General features: G+C 55.4%; 6 protein-coding genes across 6 annotated transcripts; 4 read left to right on the forward strand and 2 right to left on the reverse strand.

Annotated features, from left to right (window-relative positions):
* Positions 1-435: 435 nt before the first annotated feature.
* On the forward strand, positions 436-3,005 carry D7B24_009104 (uncharacterized protein; the record flags this gene model as incomplete). Its single annotated transcript, XM_028643182.1, has 7 exons — positions 436-522; positions 598-1,078; positions 1,149-1,196; positions 1,608-1,673; positions 1,740-2,130; positions 2,180-2,192; positions 2,661-3,005. The coding sequence occupies 7 exons, from the start codon at positions 436-438 to the stop codon at positions 3,003-3,005; spliced, it is 1,431 nt and encodes a 476-aa protein (XP_028493161.1).
* A 631-nt stretch (positions 3,006-3,636) lies between these two features.
* D7B24_009105 (uncharacterized protein) lies at positions 3,637-4,770 on the forward strand (the record flags this gene model as incomplete). The annotated part of the gene is made up of 1 exon (XM_028643183.1): positions 3,637-4,770. One exon carries the CDS (start codon positions 3,637-3,639, stop codon positions 4,768-4,770), a length of 1,134 nt encoding a protein of 377 aa, XP_028493162.1.
* Positions 4,771-6,403: 1,633 nt separating this feature from the next.
* On the forward strand, positions 6,404-6,585 carry D7B24_009106 (uncharacterized protein; the record flags this gene model as incomplete). Its single annotated transcript, XM_028643184.1, has 1 exon — positions 6,404-6,585. A coding segment is annotated over one exon (182 nt), but the record flags the coding sequence as incomplete, so codon positions are not given.
* Positions 6,586-9,776: 3,191 nt separating this feature from the next.
* On the forward strand, positions 9,777-11,072 carry D7B24_009107 (uncharacterized protein; the record flags this gene model as incomplete). Its single annotated transcript, XM_028643185.1, has 1 exon — positions 9,777-11,072. The coding sequence occupies one exon, from the start codon at positions 9,777-9,779 to the stop codon at positions 11,070-11,072; it is 1,296 nt and encodes a 431-aa protein (XP_028493164.1).
* A 587-nt stretch (positions 11,073-11,659) lies between these two features.
* Positions 11,660-13,590, reverse strand: D7B24_009108 (uncharacterized protein; the record flags this gene model as incomplete). Its single annotated transcript, XM_028643186.1, has 4 exons — positions 11,660-11,717; positions 11,804-12,667; positions 13,238-13,325; positions 13,380-13,590. 4 exons carry the CDS (start codon positions 13,588-13,590, stop codon positions 11,660-11,662), a joined length of 1,221 nt encoding a protein of 406 aa, XP_028493165.1.
* A 949-nt stretch (positions 13,591-14,539) lies between these two features.
* D7B24_009109 (uncharacterized protein) lies at positions 14,540-15,589 on the reverse strand (the record flags this gene model as incomplete). Its single annotated transcript, XM_028643187.1, has 4 exons — positions 14,540-14,642; positions 14,765-14,935; positions 14,995-15,361; positions 15,412-15,589. The coding sequence occupies 4 exons, from the start codon at positions 15,587-15,589 to the stop codon at positions 14,540-14,542; spliced, it is 819 nt and encodes a 272-aa protein (XP_028493166.1).
* Between the last annotated feature and the right edge of the window lie 1,572 nt (positions 15,590-17,161).

A 17,161-nucleotide genomic window follows, 5' to 3' on the forward strand; every position in this document is an offset into this window, starting at 1 on the left:
ACTATTCAAGTCTCTTACGCATTTCTAAAGCTTCTGCTACAGTTCTGACTTTTCCTCGCTTGTTGTCAGAGGCTGTGTAGTCCGTTCAGAGGTCAGATATCGAGTACGTTAGAGCGGGTACAGTTGTTTGGTCTTGGGCGCGAATCCCGCGGGAAGGCAATGGCTGTGCAAGCGCATGGCCACTTCTGCCGTTTAAGAGGTTGGGCGGCTGCTCCTGCCCCACCCTTTTTGGCGTGACATTCCTGCCAAGGTGCATCCCGTCCGCGGGAAGTTACCACACACCTGAGCCCATCCTTCCCGCTGGTAGCTCATTCATGCTAGATTGCACCTTCCCGTCACTTCGCCCGTGTCAAACGCATCACCTTTCACACAAGTTTCGTCTTCTGATCATGAGCCTTCCCGTCATATGCTCTCTTACATGATGTTAAACTAGGTATGGAATTATCGCCAGGATCCACCACCATATCAGGTCGTCCGCGGAGACGGGCCGTTGAAGCATGCACCTTTTGCCGGAAGCGCAAGGTTTGTTTCCTTTCCTTACCTTGCACAGATCGTCGACTTCGAGCAGCCAGCATCCGCGGCTAATCTCCCTGCCAGATCAAGTGCAACAACGAGCAGCCGACATGTGCCAATTGCAGGACGTACGCGAAGGACTGTGTCTACGAGCCACTGACCGAAACGAATGCCTCCGCTCAGCCTCGGACATCCACTCGGCGCCGTCAGCGGCCCATGCCTGCTGGTCAACGGTGCAGCTCCCCCTTCCGCTCCGAGCCACGCAACCCGGATTTACCCCGCGTCAATGATGCTAGCACGTCCAACCCCAATGCTGCTGATCACGATGTGGATGCTGCACGTTGTGAACAGTCCCAGCACGGCACAGAGACCAGCCCAGCAACGACTCCTCGGGCTGGCGTATCTCGCATTGTGGTGTCAGCCAATGGTGTCTCGAGTTATCATGGACGCACGAGTGCCCTGTACGAGGACAACGTTCAGGAGCGAGCTCCAGCGGCTGACCTGCATCCGAGGATGCCAGAAGCATGGATTGAAAAAGGCCTAGTTGCTGAAGCTGCCACGCAACGTGCGTGCTCTGCCTACCTACCGAGAGTGATGCTTGATGTCTATACAACTCCCCGCTGACCATTGTACAGGCCAGCTTGAGGATTTCAATTACCAATCCGGTGCACTCGACTTTGATGGTGTAGATCCCGTCCTTGGGATGCATCTTCTTTCTCTTCACTGGAATCGACAGCACCATTCCTTCCTTATCACGTATCGTCCTGCTTTCATGCGTGATATGGCTTGTGGTGGCCCTTACTTTTCGAAGCTGCTCCTAAACGCTATCTACTTCGGTGCCTCCAAATTCAGCCCTCGGCATGATGTTCGCAAAGATCCTAACGACGTCCGCACAGCTGGATGGGAGTTCCGCGAACGGGTTCGAGAACTGCTGGGCAGCGCGTTGGATCGCAGTGACGTGACCACAATCCAGGCTCTTCTCGTCATGACGAACTCTCTATTCGCACTCGGAGACGAGAGAAGTGCCGCCTGGCTATATGCTGGTCTCGCATTTCGAATGATCATTGATCTTGGAATGCATGTTGATGTCCCAGATCTTGGCCGCAAGTTTTCTGACGAGGACCTTGAGATACGAAGGCGCGTGTTCTGGGGCGCTTTCGGTATGTTCCCGCCTAATGAGCTCTTCGACCACCATGCCATTATCCTGAACTAATCACAAATATCAGTCGTCGATAAGATACAAAGCCTGTACCAGGGTCGGCCCGTCACCATCAAGGAGTCCGATACTCTTGTGCCCATCAAGTTCCTCGACACCTACGAAGAATTTGAGCATTGGAGGCCCTTCGCATATATCAGTCAATCGAATGACTATCCTGGCTCGCCGGCATACAGCGTCTCAACCTTCACATCGCTATGTCGATTATCGGTTGCCATGAGCGACATCCTAGGTTGCATTTACACGGAGAGAAGTTTCAGCCAGGCCGCGACCGAGCTGTCCAAGATGCTAGAGACACTGAATGCCAAGCTGAGTGCTTGGAAGGAATCGCTGCCTACACATCTTATATTCGACCCAAACAAATCTTCTTGCATACCTCCACCGCACGTGTTGAGCTTGCAGTCAGTAAACCCGCAATATCTTTGCTGCTCACTTGCTGACGATTTGCAGCGCCATGTATCATGTTCTTACCATTCTGCTCCACCGACCGTTCGTGGCAGATGGTCATCTCTACACTACATCACGCTCTGTGTCGGTCAACTCATTCATTACGTGCGCATCTGCTGCCAATAGCATTGTCGCACTACTAAGAGCATACGACCGGGCATTTACTGTGCGACGTGCGCCTTATCTGGTCTCCTATGCTACCTATGTTGCTGCAACCATACATGCGCGCATCGCCGCCAAACGGAGTAACGAGTCTGATGCTCATCGTAGCCTGCAGACATGTTTGGCTGTATTTCGAGAGAATTCAGAGACAAATTGGGCAGTGAGGAAAGCAAATGCAATAGTGCAAAGCTTGATGAAGAGGCTGGGTGTTAGTGTGGCTGAAGGAAACATTGGTTCCGATATTCACTACCAAAACGCGCCAAGAGCTACGGCTCAACCTTCAAGTACCGACATCGCCACAGCACCTGACCATGCAGAACAGGCTGAGATTGCAGTGCCCGACAATATTTCACCTAGTGCAGGGTGGTCCGATATCGATGGCATCATCCAAAGCTTTGTCAGGGGCCAGGACGGGTTTGCCGCAGCGAGCGAGTATCAAGCCGACCTGGGCCATATGGACAATTTCATACCAGCACAAACTGCACCAATCCCATCGGGCGGTTTTTACCACAACAGCGAAGTTATAAGACCTCTTGATGATCGCAACCCGAGTGACAACACAGTCACAACTTGGTCCACGGATATCCACGCACCGGGTGGGACAGCCTCGATTGATGACCTGCTCTTCGGGTTTAACGGCTCAGCCCTTGACAGTTTCCCGTTCTGAGGATCGCCACAAGACCGCAAAATCCCTCGATAGCGGAGACTCCCAGTTTGAGCTGTCAAAAAGACGAATTGATGGCAAGGAAAAACTCTCCGACGTTTATGCTCAGTAACTGGGGCAAGGGGCGGAAAAGGGGGGCCGGGTGACGGGGGCGAAATCCTTGCTGCCTTCCCGCGGGAACGTCACGTCCCGTGGGTGTCCACGGGAAGCATCCCTTCCACTCCAAATGTCACAACCGCCTCGGCGAAATGCAGTCAGAGCCACGAGAAATATCTTGATATTTGATATTTTCCATGCGATCTGTTGTTCCATCGGAAGCCTTAAATATGCTGCTTATACCTGAAGTTTCAGGGTGACTGAGCCTCTTCAACAAGCCTCCACCAACCTGTCGCACCCACAGATGAACGCCAGCAAGCGAATATTTCAAGAAAGACTTGGTCGCCAACTATATCCAGCTTTGTGGCCATCAATTTCACCTACAATGACAATCACCCCCCCTTCCTCATCTGCCCGAACGACTCGACGTTCATTGCCAGCCGTCTTAATGCGAGCTGGCACTTCGAAGGGCCTCTTCATCCATCGAGCGCATCTTCCACCGTCAGAGAATGCATGGGCTGCTCCCCTCCTGGCCGCGATGGGCTCACGTTACAACGACACCCGCCAGATCGATGGCGTTGGCGGCGCAACAAGCGTCACATCGAAGGTGGCAGTGGTAGCTCCTTCAAGTCGCCCTGGCGTTGATGTCGACTACACCTTTGTCCAGGTAGCCGTAGGCAAAGAAACCATCGACATGAGCGGCAATTGCGGCAACATGTGTTCTGGTGTCGGGCCGTTCGCCGTCCAGGAAAAACTCGTGGAGCCTCAGTCTGGCGCACGAACTGTGGATGTACGGATTTTCAACACCAACACTTCAAGAACCATTGTCGAAACTGTACAGATAGACGAAAATGGTGAGCTCAAGGAGGACGGCAATTGTATCATTCCTGGCGTCAGGGGCTCCGGCAGCGAAATCAAGGTTGCGTTCGTTGATCCGGCAGGGAGCATGACGAACAAGCTGTTCCCCAGCGGAGTTCGCGCCGAGAATATCGTCGTTGACGAAGTGGCAGGCTTGTCGCCTTTCTCGGTAGATGTAACACTCATCGACTCCGCGAATCCATTCGTCCTGGTAGATGCCCGAACCACGGCGCCGCTTTTGAAAGGCCAACAGCAGGACTCGCCACTTACCATCACAGTCACCGAAGCCATTCGCCAACACGGTGCTGTACTGATGGGCCTTGCGCCAGATCTTGAGGCGGCAGCTATGGTTCGAGGCACGCCAAAGATAGCCTACGTGTCTCGGCCCGATCCTTCGCCCTGCTCGCCCTCAGACATCCAAGTCCTGGCGTACAGTATGGGAAAACCGCACCCCAGCTTGCAGTTGACCGGCGCAGTGTGTATTGCAAGTGCAGTCTGCATGGAAGGCACTGTTGCCAAGAGCGTTGCACGTGGACAGACATCGGGCGAAAGCGAGGCGCTTACTCCAGAGCGGACTCCCAGCCCACCTGGGACAGCGGCACGGGACATACAAGAACTCGAAAAGAGAGTTGATCTGTTGGCGCCGAGCTTAAGCTCTTACAGCACTCAGGTGATCACAATCACCCACGGCAGCGGCTCTATGGAAGTTGAAGTTTGGACCAAGCTAGGGCCATATGGCCTCGAAATCGACCGCTGCATCGTTTCGAGAACCGCTCGAAGATTATTCGAGGGGAAAGTATTGTACTATGTCTGACAATAACACATCAACTTCATATGTGATTAACACTGCTCGATTTTGTTCGGACCAAGCAGCAGTAAGATGTGATGGCAAGGACCCTCCGAGTACCATTGAGAAAGTAAAGCAGCTGCCTCCCCTCTTTCTCAGGACGGGTTTGTCTTTCTTGCTTATGGGGATTGAAGGACAGCAGCCCGATACGATGACCGGACCGCGCATGTGAGAAAAGCGGTCAGCATACCATTGACAGGCGCATTGGAGTCAGCGTAACCGCCGGCCTCATCACTTCTGCGGGTCTGGGCCTTCGACCGAGTACTTAGGTCTCAACACTGCAAGATTTGTCTTACCGCAAGAAAGAAAGTCTTTGTCACACCAGCTCCTTGAATGATCAGGCTTGAGCTGCGGTATGCTGATGATGGCGTTTCGTGGCCGCGCCAAGTGCCCACCAACGCGAATTGGCATTTCCAAGACACCGACATTGGAGGCGGCATGCTCTGTCTTCCCACAGCTTCCGACAGCATTCCAGGCACCATTTGACAGACCCTATGTGCTTTTTTTAGCCGCCTTGCTTCTGGGTCTCATGTGCAGCGCTCTAACAGTAGCTCAGTGGACGGCACATGATGGGAGGGAGGGAGGATGTGGCTAGACCATGGCTCCATTGCATTCAGTGGCGTGGCAGGGAGCGTGGATCGCGTATTTCTTAGCAGGCACGACATGGGCGAGAGCTGACGCACTGTCGACTAACCCGTCTTTGCGATGGTCAGTTCATGCCGAGGACTACCTGGGGAAGTCCTCAACGAACGACGTGCACCGCCAGAAGGCTCTAGCACCCGAGGCCTGTGCACCAGGAGGGTAATATTGGGGGTTCATGCGACGACGCGAATCTGTTTCGTAGCAACTACATGGAGTGTAGGCTCGGGCAGGCCAAGAACACATGTTCTGGGTACTGAGAACAGAGCCGCGCAACACGTCGTCTGAAGAATGCCGCGCACGCGCAGTGCCACTGGCAGGCAGGCTAGCAGCTCTGGGCAGTAAAACAACGGCTCTGCAAATCGTACCCGAGCCCCTGAGCTGTTCAGCCAGTCACTGTAGTGGGCGTTCAGGCAAGCAAGCACCGGGGCCGAATACTCGGACGAATAATTCGGATGAAAATATTGGGACGAGGCAGACTGGATAGTGAAGTTCACAGGGTGGCAAAGCACCGGTGGCCAGAGCGGCTGGAGGGGGCAGGAGAGGCGGCTCGCGAAGAAGGAAGATAGGCAAATGCTGCAGTGACTGCGATGACGAGCGAACGGGCGATGAGAGGTTAAGGGTCGCATGCAGGGCCGCATGCGTTGGGCTCCATTTCCTCTCCGTGACCGCCACGACTCCAGGACCGGTCCCGATAGTTTGGACTGAGCGCTTACACCAGACACTTGACACCAGGCTGGCGCTTCAAAGGACGTCGATGACTGTCATTCGACTCTTTCGCGATGCATGCTGTCGAGCGGTGTCCGTTTTCCTCACGGTAGCCAGCAGTCAGGCTTCAAAGAGGCCCGCCAGGCGGACGACGACAGGATCGGAAATGCTTGGCCGCTGAAACCAAGAGTGTTTCACCAGTAGTGGCATGGCACCTTTTACCACGCTGGCCACGGGCTGATGTGGGTGGCAGCGAATGAAAGACCCGAGGCCGAGTTGCTGGGCTTGTGGTCTCTGGTCGTCTCTGGCCCCCGGTTCTTCCCAGCCTTCTTCGCCCTTCTCCTCTCCATTGCAGAGTCACATCGTGGCTGGGCCCCCTGGATCTATCCCTGCGAGCACGAGCCATCCGTCAACGCCGTCCTGGATCCGGTGTAGCGTGTTCGATGGCCTGTCCCTGTCGGCCGCCCTCCGCATGGTGCCAGCGAGATCTCACTGGGTGGTAGGCAGTGGACGGAGCGGAATGCGCTTGGCATCATGGGAAGAGGCATTTGAACGACGACCAATGGTTCACAGACTTAGAAGTAACGTGAGCAGTGCAGCGCAGCGCAGCGCAGGGCGACGAACGAACGGCTCCCTGTTGCCGTGGCGTGCGTTCAGCTCTTCACCTCGCCACACGACTGCTCGTACCTGGTTGCGCATTACTCAGACAACGCAAGGCTGCTCCATACTTAGCACACGAGCATCGTATTCCGCATCAATGATCGACTTTATGCTGCCTGGCAGTGCCAGCGACTTGTGGGGAGGAGGGATCCACAGCGAAAAAGATCCGAAGGGTGAGTGACATCGGCCACGTTGGCGACCTCCAGAAGCCAAGCCAGACTTCACCGCATTCCACCCACTCGCAGCCGAGGGCACACAGCCCCCAGAAATAGGCCAGCGCATTTCTGTGCAGTGCTCGCTACGGAGGCTCAGGAATGCGTATGCGCAAAATGTTTATCGGACTGCCTGCCTGCCGTGGCCCGTGGGAGCTTGTGGAGCAGACCAGCCGGTGCACACAACATGGGACGACTTGGTCTTGTGCGTCCTGAGCGTCCATGGCCGGCGGCAGGACCGCTTCTGTGACTCGCGTGTTCGCTGGGTCGCCAGAGCGCGCGTGTGTGGCTGTCAGCAGGATGTCCGTCTCCCGTTTGAAGGTGCGCATCCTGATCGCCATGGTAGGCTGGCGAGCTATCGGCCGACCAACCCACCCAAAAAGACCGACTGGCTTTCCCGTGCCGCCCGCGCTCTAGTCTGACTTGTTCGTCACTGGCTGGGAGACTTAGTAGCGACCAGTCCATTGTCTTGAACGACGCGACCATACGTTTCGTCACGACTCTTGTCACCTTGAAACAAACAGAAGCAAAGAAGGGGAAGTTCGACAGCCATGGCAGCCATGGCAGCCACAGCCGTCCGGGGCAGAGGAACCATTCTGCTGTAACGCTGCACGCCATGTTTCCTTCTCGGCCACTCTTCTGCTGCCCCTGCCACCAGCTCGCTACAAGGCAACGTCACACGGCAAGCTGGGGGCCCGGGGCTGTTCGTCCATCCTCTTCTTCGGCGGTCCTTCCTGGCCTCCGTGCTCTTCCAGGCCTTTCCGGGTAGGGAATGTCGAATGATCATGGCCTCTGCAGAGACGACAGCGCAGGGGAGGCAGGGAGGGACAACCTAGATGCAAAAAAGATATCAGGGGTCGAGCCGCAGGGGCCAGGGGCTGGATGACAGGGGGAGGAGGGTTGGACTCTGGGCCCCAGATCCACCCAGTCGGCGTCCACACTGACGTCTCTTTTGGTGTTTTTGTGCCAGGGGCTGGCGTCGCATCTGACTGGCCACGAGGGCGGCCTTGGGTCACAAGCTGCGGCCTCCAATGGCTCCAAGGACACGGTTCGACGAGACCTGATTGGAGACCGCCTGCGGCCGCCTCGTGAGACCACTACCAATCCCCGCCTCAGGAAGCACCATCGTCTCGACACGACGACATGTTGCCCTGGATTATGGACGACGGTGGCTGTTGTGGCCGGGCGCCTGGGCATCCCCATCGTGATGCGATGGACGTGTGTGAGGGACTTGTTGTGCGCGAAAAGTCGGCAAGCGAAGCAGATCGACAGGCTAGGACAAGCACACACGATGGGGGTAGGGGAACGATGACACCTGCACAGCACCCTGCGCATCCTTTGCTCTCACGCTCGCTCCCTCCAGAGGCATGCCGCAGCTAGGCACTGCAAGTGTCCCCTCGACGATGCGATTCCCCCCCGTTGAAGCGTCGTATCACACTGGTGTGCCTTGCAGTAGCCTGTCTGCCGTCACCACCACCTGGACCTGGCCAAGCTGGCCCGCTCCGCTGCCCCTTTTTGCTCATTCGCATGCCGGGCTGCGGCTTGCGGGGTTGATCCCAGGTATTGCCACCAGTACGAAAAAAATTCCACAGTCTGTGCATTTCATTCCCAGCGCCCCTCGCTCACCTCACCTCAGCCTCCCTGCTGCGCGTGTTCTCGTCAATCCGAGTCAGGGGCGGGGGGGCCTTCTAGCCATCCGTCCCGCGCTGGAGATCGCCACGACCCTCCACTTTTCGGTCCCTGGCTAGTAGCTGGGCGAAACAGCCCGAGGAGGGAGGCATCACAAGGCACCGTCCTATCACAGCATGCAGTCGGCCATGCCACCATCACCGGCCGGACCCCCCGTACCCCCTGGGTCGATCCATCATGCCTCGAAATCCCATGTCCAGATGCCAAAGTCTTGGCCTGACTGGACCGTCCTCCTCGCTCGCCTGTCTTGGGCCGCCGCCTAGCAGCGACGCCATGTCTCCCGACCACTCCAAAGTGGGACCTTCTTGATCCAGTCCTCTGCCGACCTGCGAAGGGAACACACTCCCCCTTCCCGCGTCCAACCCTGGATCCATCGACCACCAATCATCCCGGGATCGATGTCCGTTCCCGCGTCTGTTCCTGACCCTGTTTGCCCTCTCCTTCCACTTGCGCCTCTAGCGTCGTGATCCGTACGCCTACGCCGGCATTCGTGCCCGCTGGCCGTCATGGTTGGTCCTTGGGGGGCCTGGCCTTGCAGGCCTCGCAGACCACCTCCTCCTGGAGCACTGACGTCCCCTCCGTTCCTCACGTCCCTGAGTGCCTCTCCTTGTCTTATAAAGTACCCCCTCCATCCCGACATTGACCAGCACCCTTCTTTCGTTCATCACGTCTTTCACATTCCTTTCGTGGGCTTCAGATCAGAGCTGTGTCGTTTCGACCTCATTTTTTCACTCCTTCACACGAGGCTAGCCCTTGTCCAAACTTGCTTATCTATCCAAACACGCCTGGCGCATTACCATCCTTTCACAGCATCCAAGTTTCATCAACTCGACGAACAGTCTACACCTGTCTACCAGCTTCCATAGCTTCAGCAATCAAACATAGCAGACATCTCTTGACTAGCTCGCCGGTTTACCACAATCTCTTCAGATATCAAACGACACTACACAGAGACATCTACGTCCGGAACGTTCAGAAACACTCTACCGCAGCTTTCACAGCAACTCGCACGATCACTCACGCAACCCACACTCAAAAATCTCTTACGCAACTCACGAAATCAAAATGTACGCAAAGACTCTTGTTCTCGGCGGCCTGGTCGGTCTCGCCAGCGCCCACATCAAGATGAGCGACCCTGTTCCGTACGGCGCTTCTAGCCTCGACAACAGTCCCCTCAAGCCTGATGGCTCAGACTTCCCCTGCAAGGGTAGTGCCTACAACGCTGAGGGCGCATCCAACGTCTACGGCCTTGGATCGAGCGGCAACAAGCTGGCTTTCATCGGTTCTGCGGTCCACGGTGGCGGCTCATGCCAGGTCTCCATCACTTACGACGCCCAGCCCAACGCCAACTCAGTCTGGAAGGTCATCAAGTCGATCGAGGGTGGATGCCCTGCTCAAGATCAGGTCGGCAACATGGGTGACAATGCCGCCCAAGAAGTCCCTTACAAGTACTCTTTCGACATTCCCTCTGACATCCCCGCCGGCAACGGTACCATTGCTTGGACATGGTTCAACAAGGTTGGCAACCGTGAGATGTACATGAACTGCGGTCCCGTCACTCTCACTGGCTCTGGCGGCTCCGAGACTGCCTACAGCGCTCTTCCCGACATGTTCCGTGCGAACATCGGAAATGGGTGTGAAACACTGAGCGACACTGATGTCGAGTTCCCCAACGCTGGCCAAGCCGTCGAGAAGCTCAATGGTGCCACTGATGCCTTTAAGCCCCCCAACGGCAGCTGCGGCCCTACCGGCGCTCCTGGCAGCGGCAACGGCAACGGTGGCGGTAGCCCTGCGCCTACCACCGCTCCTCCTACCACTGAGGCCCCTACTCCCACCGGTGGTGCTGACGGCTCCGCCCCGACCCTTCCCGGAGGTGTCTTCATCCCCGTTCCAACCGCTGAGGCGCCCGCTCCCACCTCCGCTCCCGTTGCGCCCGCCCCTGAGGAGCCTTCCACTGCCCCCTTCGAGCCCGCTCCTGAGACGCCATCCACCGAGGAGCCTGCTCCTGTCGAGCCTACCCCCGAGGAGGGCGCTGGCTCTGGTGACGCTGCCCCTCAGCCCGAGGCTCCCGTGATCACCGACCCCATCTCTGAGGCCCCTGTTCAGGACACTCCCGAGACTGAAGCCCCCGTCCCCCCTACCGACAACAACACTGCCACTACTCCTGGCTCAGCTTGTGCAAACGAGGGTGAATGGAACTGCGTTGGCGGCACCTCTTTCCAGCGCTGCGCCAGCGGAGCTTGGTCCGTCGTCATGCAGCTTGCTGCTGGTACCAGTTGCGAGGCTGGCCAGAGCGCCAACATCAACATGATCGTAACCCGCAATGGCAGGAAGCGTGCCATCCGCAGCATGTCTGTCTAAGCGGACTGCTGCAGACGCGACAATGTATGGGCATGTATCAAGTGGGAAGGATTCAGCAGCAAATATGGGACGGTAGGCATGAATCATGGCGATAGCGACGGAACAACGGCATGGGTCTGGATGGATGGGCTTTTATGACTTACGGAGGGGGGGCGTTCTTGTGCGGACCGGAATCTTTTTCTTTTCAAAACCTCTTCTGTAGATAGATTTGTACAACTTAGCAGTTCGACTAGGACTGTGTCCAGGTTCGGCTGATCAGGCATGAGTGGTCACACACTCACTAGACATCAACTTCATTGTTACTCTACCATGCGTTCCATGCCCTGTGTGATGCTTGACGTGTGACTCTTTCGTTTTGCGCCTCTCACAATCTACCATTCCGTAACGGTATTACTGAAGAGCTTGAATGTTGGTAGTCATGGGGTACAAGCTTGCCGAGTCTGGTCATAGCAGTAGAAGTGGCTACAGTCAAGAGGCGAACGAGAATCCATTTTGAGCATTTGTTCTTGAAACTTTATTTAATTGATTCGCTCGACCACCTTACCTTACCTGCCTGTGTAGTGTATCACAACCAAGTGTCTCCACTTTCAGAGGTGCTCTTCCTCGCGAAAGTCCGTCTCAACAACGAAGACGGTTGTGTTTCCCCTTTTCGTAACGATGAAAGTCTGACAGGAACCACGAAAGGGTCAATCTCAATCCCCACGTGCGCTCGACCGTCCACCCCGATGTACCGTCCAAAACTGTAGGTCGTCGGCTTGTTGAGCGCCACACCCCCGTCGTGATACTCGCTCACGGCACGGCTGGGCGCGACGTAAGCCAGGACCGAACCGACGGTTGTCGGCATGCGTGGCAAGAAGAATTTGACGCCGTGCGTATAAAGAACCACAGCCGTGAGGATGTTGAGGCTGAGGACCGCAATGCTGATGATGAAGGCGGCGAGAGGGATGAAGATCCTGACCTCGGTTTGCTGTCTGGTTCCTTCGATTATTGCTGGCTTCTCACTGCGCTCGAAGATGTTGTCGTTTAGACCGAGCAGCAGTGCGTACAGCTGACGATAGAGAGATTCAATGGTCGGTAACAGATCGTCCGGGTTCGGGACCGGAGTCTGGGGGTCGAGTAGGTCTTCAAAGCCAGGCTGTATCTTGATGAGGTAGTTGAACCAATCTCGGGATACCGTGTCGTTGTGCCAGTGCAATTGGTTGTCTCTGAGGAGGTGGTTCAGAACGATGATCATGGATTCGACGTGCTTGATGGAGTCGGGATACCCGAGATCTTGTTCATGGTTGGATACGCGGTCGGCCTCGAGAACGTATCCCTCAGTGTCGACAGTAAGATCAAACATGGCTGTAGTGAAAACTGGTCGACACATGGCAAATGACGTCTCCATCCTGCCGTCTCCGGCCTCGACTTCGGAGCTGCGGGACCAGCCTAGGATGAATGTGACGTCGCAACCCTCAAGCGTGAAGTTCTGCGTGACCGTGTCTACGACTTCCGCCGAAGACCTACCGGATGGTAAGGTATACATCTCTTTGTTCGTATCAAGCGCTCCTGGTTGGTAGATTTCGGGGCAGTCGAAGGCGAGCATATCCTTGAGACTATTGACGTTCTGTAGCACTGGTCCGTCCCCTTTTGATGTAAAAGCGCCGCCTGATCTGCAAGTCGGAACCACTCCCAGACCTCGTGTTCGCGCTTTATAGGTTTCGACTTTTGTTTCGTCCTTTTTAGCGTCAATGGTGAAGGGCTGGAAAAAGTATTCGTGATTGTGCCAAGGCGGCAAGGGCGTTCCTTGTGACAGGTTATTCATTGCGACGTAGAAAGGCTCTTCGTAAGAGATAGCTCTTGTGTTCCAAGGGACATCTAGTGAGTACATGGTTTTGTTGATCAAGCGCGGGACTAGTGTCTGTTCGAATGATCGCGGCTGGAAAGTTTTCACTGGTAGCTGGTTGAAGATACCGCTGAGTCCGACAGCAAGAAGATTGGACATGAGAGCAACAAAGCATACAGTGGCGAGAAGAAAGTGCCGGGCGCCCAAAGCTCTCCAGAATACCAACTGCGGCGGAACCGAGGTGTACCTGGCATCAATAGACCCTTTGGCCGGTCTCGATCCAGACCAGAGGTCCTTGAAAGGCTGTATCATACACATGAGCCTGTTAAGCAAAACCCACATGGGCTCGAGCAGGGTGGCGAAGACTGTTGGCAGATAATTGAGAAGAATTTGAAGGACTTCGAAGCTTGCGTCCGGCTGAGCAAGGCCTGGGTTCATCAGCGTCCGCGTATCAGACAATGTCTGCTTGCTTCTTCACTCACCTCCGTCAGCTTTCTCTTTGCTCTTGAGAACTGCAAGCCCCACGACAGCGGTTATCATGACCACGATAAACATCGAGCCGAAATCTCGTCGCATGACGTATGGTCGTACGGGGGAGTAGTGACCCCTAGTCATTGAGAGCGCGTCCTCTTGGCCCAGCATGATTTCAGAAGCATCGCGGTCACCGGTGTCGTCGAGTATCTTAATCGTCATCTCGCCAGATCTTGTGCGACAGCCGCACACGAGTCGGAATCTTTGCTGTGGAAATGTGGCGTTCATACCATCCTCGGTGAGGCAGTCTTTCCCAGCGAACTGTTCCAGGAGTGGCAAGCTGTTTCGGCAAATTCTGATTAAATCGCTGAGGGAAGCGGGATCTCTGGTCAGATTGCAGGGAGCTATGGAGCATGTCCAGCAGAGTAAAAGTGTCAAGACGGCAACGAGGCATAGGAGGCCTTCGACGACAGCTGAAAACAAACGGCTGACTATGACTCCATGGAGGTCAAATATGACTGTTCCATCAGAAATGGAAGAAGTTGTGACGTTCAGCAGAAGCCGACGTAACGCGAGAGAGAACATAAGCTGATGTGTTGAATTGTAGGCTTCAGCAAGTCCCGTCTGGTTGTTCAGCTCGTTCATGTTGGTAACCTTCTGCGACCCGACCGCGAAGCCCACCATTGGTGACATCGGCCAAGTAAGTCCCAAGTCCTTAATTTTCGGCAGCTGCTCCAGGACTCTGCCGAAGGGATGTTCTCTCTGGACAAAGAGCTCGACCGCCGAGACCCCTGCGCCGAGCAGATACTCGAAAGAAGATACATTGAATTCGGTTGCCGAAAGAGGTTGAGGTAACTCGAGAGGAAGGATGGATTCCGAGACTGGGGCTAGCTGGTCAGTGGCGATCGTTACTTGAACCTTTTGCTTGTGATAGCTTGTTTCACAAAAGATTGCTTCAAGATGGATGTCATCGACGCTTTTGTTGAAATTCTTGAAGGTCGACCATGTAGCGAGGAACTGGTGCGTGGAATTGGAGGAACACGTCGGTGTGCCCAAAGCATAATCAGCATACGGACTCCCTTGGTATCCGAAATAAAGCATCTTAAACGGAGTGGCTCCGCCACTCGAAGGATGAGGGACAATATCGCTGACATTACAGCCTCGGCCGTTGTCAAAGGAAAAGGTCCTTCTCGAGGCTGGGCCTTGTTGGGCCGTTTGGGCTGGCCAGCAATTCAAAGCAGTCGAGTACTTGGTTGTAATCCCCGTCCAGTTGGCTGCATTGGTCAGAGAACTGTTTTGTGAGGGGTAAAATGGGAGAAGGGTGTAATCCGGAGCTGTGAATGGCGGGAGAGGTTGGTTGAGCCATGTGATTGCGTATCCCTCATTTAAAACCGACTGATCCAAAAGGTATTCGTGCTCCACAATCGGCTCGAACTGGGTGTTGGTGCTGAAGGCCACATCGCGTTTGACTGAAACGATGCCGGTGCCCATGATGGCACTTTGCAGGGGGGTGATCAACCAAAAGATGATGACCATGACAGTCCCTGCGAGGAACGTCGGCCAGTGTCTAAAAGATTGCACTTAGCGACGAAGGCGAAATTATCCAGTTGAGCTTATCATTCTTACCTCCTCCTCGCGGCTTTGATAGGAACCGTGCCCACGAAATCATAGGGGTATGCCAGGAGAATGGAGTTTTTGGCAGTGGCTCCCTCGTCCTTGGACATTTCGAACCAGGCCTGTATGCGCTTCGCATCGAGGTCAACCCAACTCCAAAATAAGCTGTAGATGACGGCAATGATGGTCGGCAGGAAGAGGTAGCCGAAAGTGACATAGGTGGGAAGGTCGTCCGCGGACGGTGACAGGGCGAGTCCGCCTTCGCGTTGGCTCTGTTGTGCGAGGATTTCAATGATGGCAACGAGAACGAGGGAGAAGAGAGCAAAGAGAACGAGCACGGGAGCGCTGAGCGTCACGGGCTTCCAGCCATGTTTGTGCTCTACAATGGTCAGCGTCATCCGACGATGGACGCGAAATGGATTCCCATACCACCCTCAAGGCTGCACTCGCTGTCCGTCTTTTTCAGTGTCCACGGGAAACTCGACTTTCGAGACCTTGGATCTTGAGAATATGTCGTCTTCTCCACCGGGGAGGTATTCCGTGAGCCATTATCATACGAAGAGACCTCTGTCAGCGCGACCACAGGCCTCTTGCTCGTCCAGAACATGGCGAGGTGCAACAAAATGACCACCAGAAGAGTAACCTCTGGCAGCTACAAAGAAAAGGGAAAACGGCCCTGGGGCGAGACGAGGAGAAAGAAAGAGGACAGAAGCCCAGAGACGAGCGGCCCGTCCCACGCGGGAACGCTGCCGCGTCTTATGGTACTAAGAGAGCCGCCCATGGAGAGGGGGCGGTCCCGGTGGAACGGTCGACCAAGATGAACTCGTAGTGTGCCTCCATGTCGCCGGCCTGTGATTCGCCGGTGACAAGCTGCGGTTGGTACGAGGTTATGCAAGGCACAGCAGCTGTGCCTGTCGAAGCGGGGACTGAAACGCGCGGAAGCTGGATGAGGTCGCTTGGATGGTCATCGCGATGGGCTGTGATGAATGGGAGCGTGCTATTAAGCGCCGACAGTCGGGAGCCTGGGGGCGGATAGGCGGGGGCCCCCCACACAAGCGCGAAGAGGTCTCGCTCGTCAATGGCATAGTAGGGTCGATTATGATAACCGCATAACGGATGTTGGTTTCTGCACGATATCCCGGCAATTGAGTATATTGGCGTACTTGGGTGCCGGCACAGGGAGAGAGGAATGCTGAAGGGGGATGAGGCTTGGCTGGTGCACTTTGTGGCGTTGGACTTCTTAGCTCAGCAACGCAGCCTGCGACGACAACGTATTGGACCTCCTCTCATTGATCATCCGCGGGTACTGCTGAGAGTGGTGAAGGTGCTATTGCATGACAACCTGCGGATAGGCACGATTGCTCTCAGTCGAATTCCATTTCACGATAGTGCATCAGATGCAACATTTGAAAAGCTTCGGATATGGCCAAGCCGCCTCCGATGGCTGCTTCAACTATGTCCGTCTCCAAAGGCGACCCGGAATTGCTGCATTCGGTCGCTGCACACGCTGATCTTGGGGGCGTGATCCAGTACGTCCTACAGTGTTGGACGCCGAGGAACCCGAGTCAGTGCATCAGTACGTCTGCTGGCGAAAGGTCGGGCCAACACGCTCAGTCCCGTTGGTGACGAGGCCCCAAGTTCCGACCTTCCAGATGTGCAGTGTATTGGTCGCATGACTTCCACATGGTTGCATCGAGAGATGACCAGTGATCGGTCGCCGACCCACTTACACTTAACCTTATCGGAGAGCAGATGCTCGCTATCTACCTACCTACGTAGAGAGAGGTATGCTGTGCAGACCGTGTCCAGAATTCGTCCATTGAGGCTGCTGTTGCTTGGGTGGCCATCATTCAGGTATACCAAGTGATGACAAGCGCTGAGCACGGGGAAGCGAAAGGGTCCAAGCCACAAAGCACCGGAGTCAGTTGCTGGTAGCGTCGTACATGTCGTGAAGAGTGGAGGTTCTGACGAATTTCCAAACGGGAATGTCGCCATGGCCGCTCCACGCTCCATCGATGGCCGATAGTGGCGTTGAATTCGGCGATTTGTAATCCGATGTCGTTGCAGGCATCCTTCCCAGCTGTCCTGACGGGCTGCTGAGGTCAAGTCCATCTCCCCAGATCTATCCTGTACTTTCTCATCTTGTCGACTATTATCCGACGACCTGTCCAAGAGTGGC

The sequence above is a fragment of the Verticillium nonalfalfae genome (genome assembly GCF_003724135.2).
Source record: "Verticillium nonalfalfae strain VnAa140/NRRL 66861 chromosome Unknown scaffold_88, whole genome shotgun sequence".
Taxonomy (NCBI): Eukaryota; Fungi; Ascomycota; class Sordariomycetes; order Glomerellales; family Plectosphaerellaceae; genus Verticillium; species Verticillium nonalfalfae.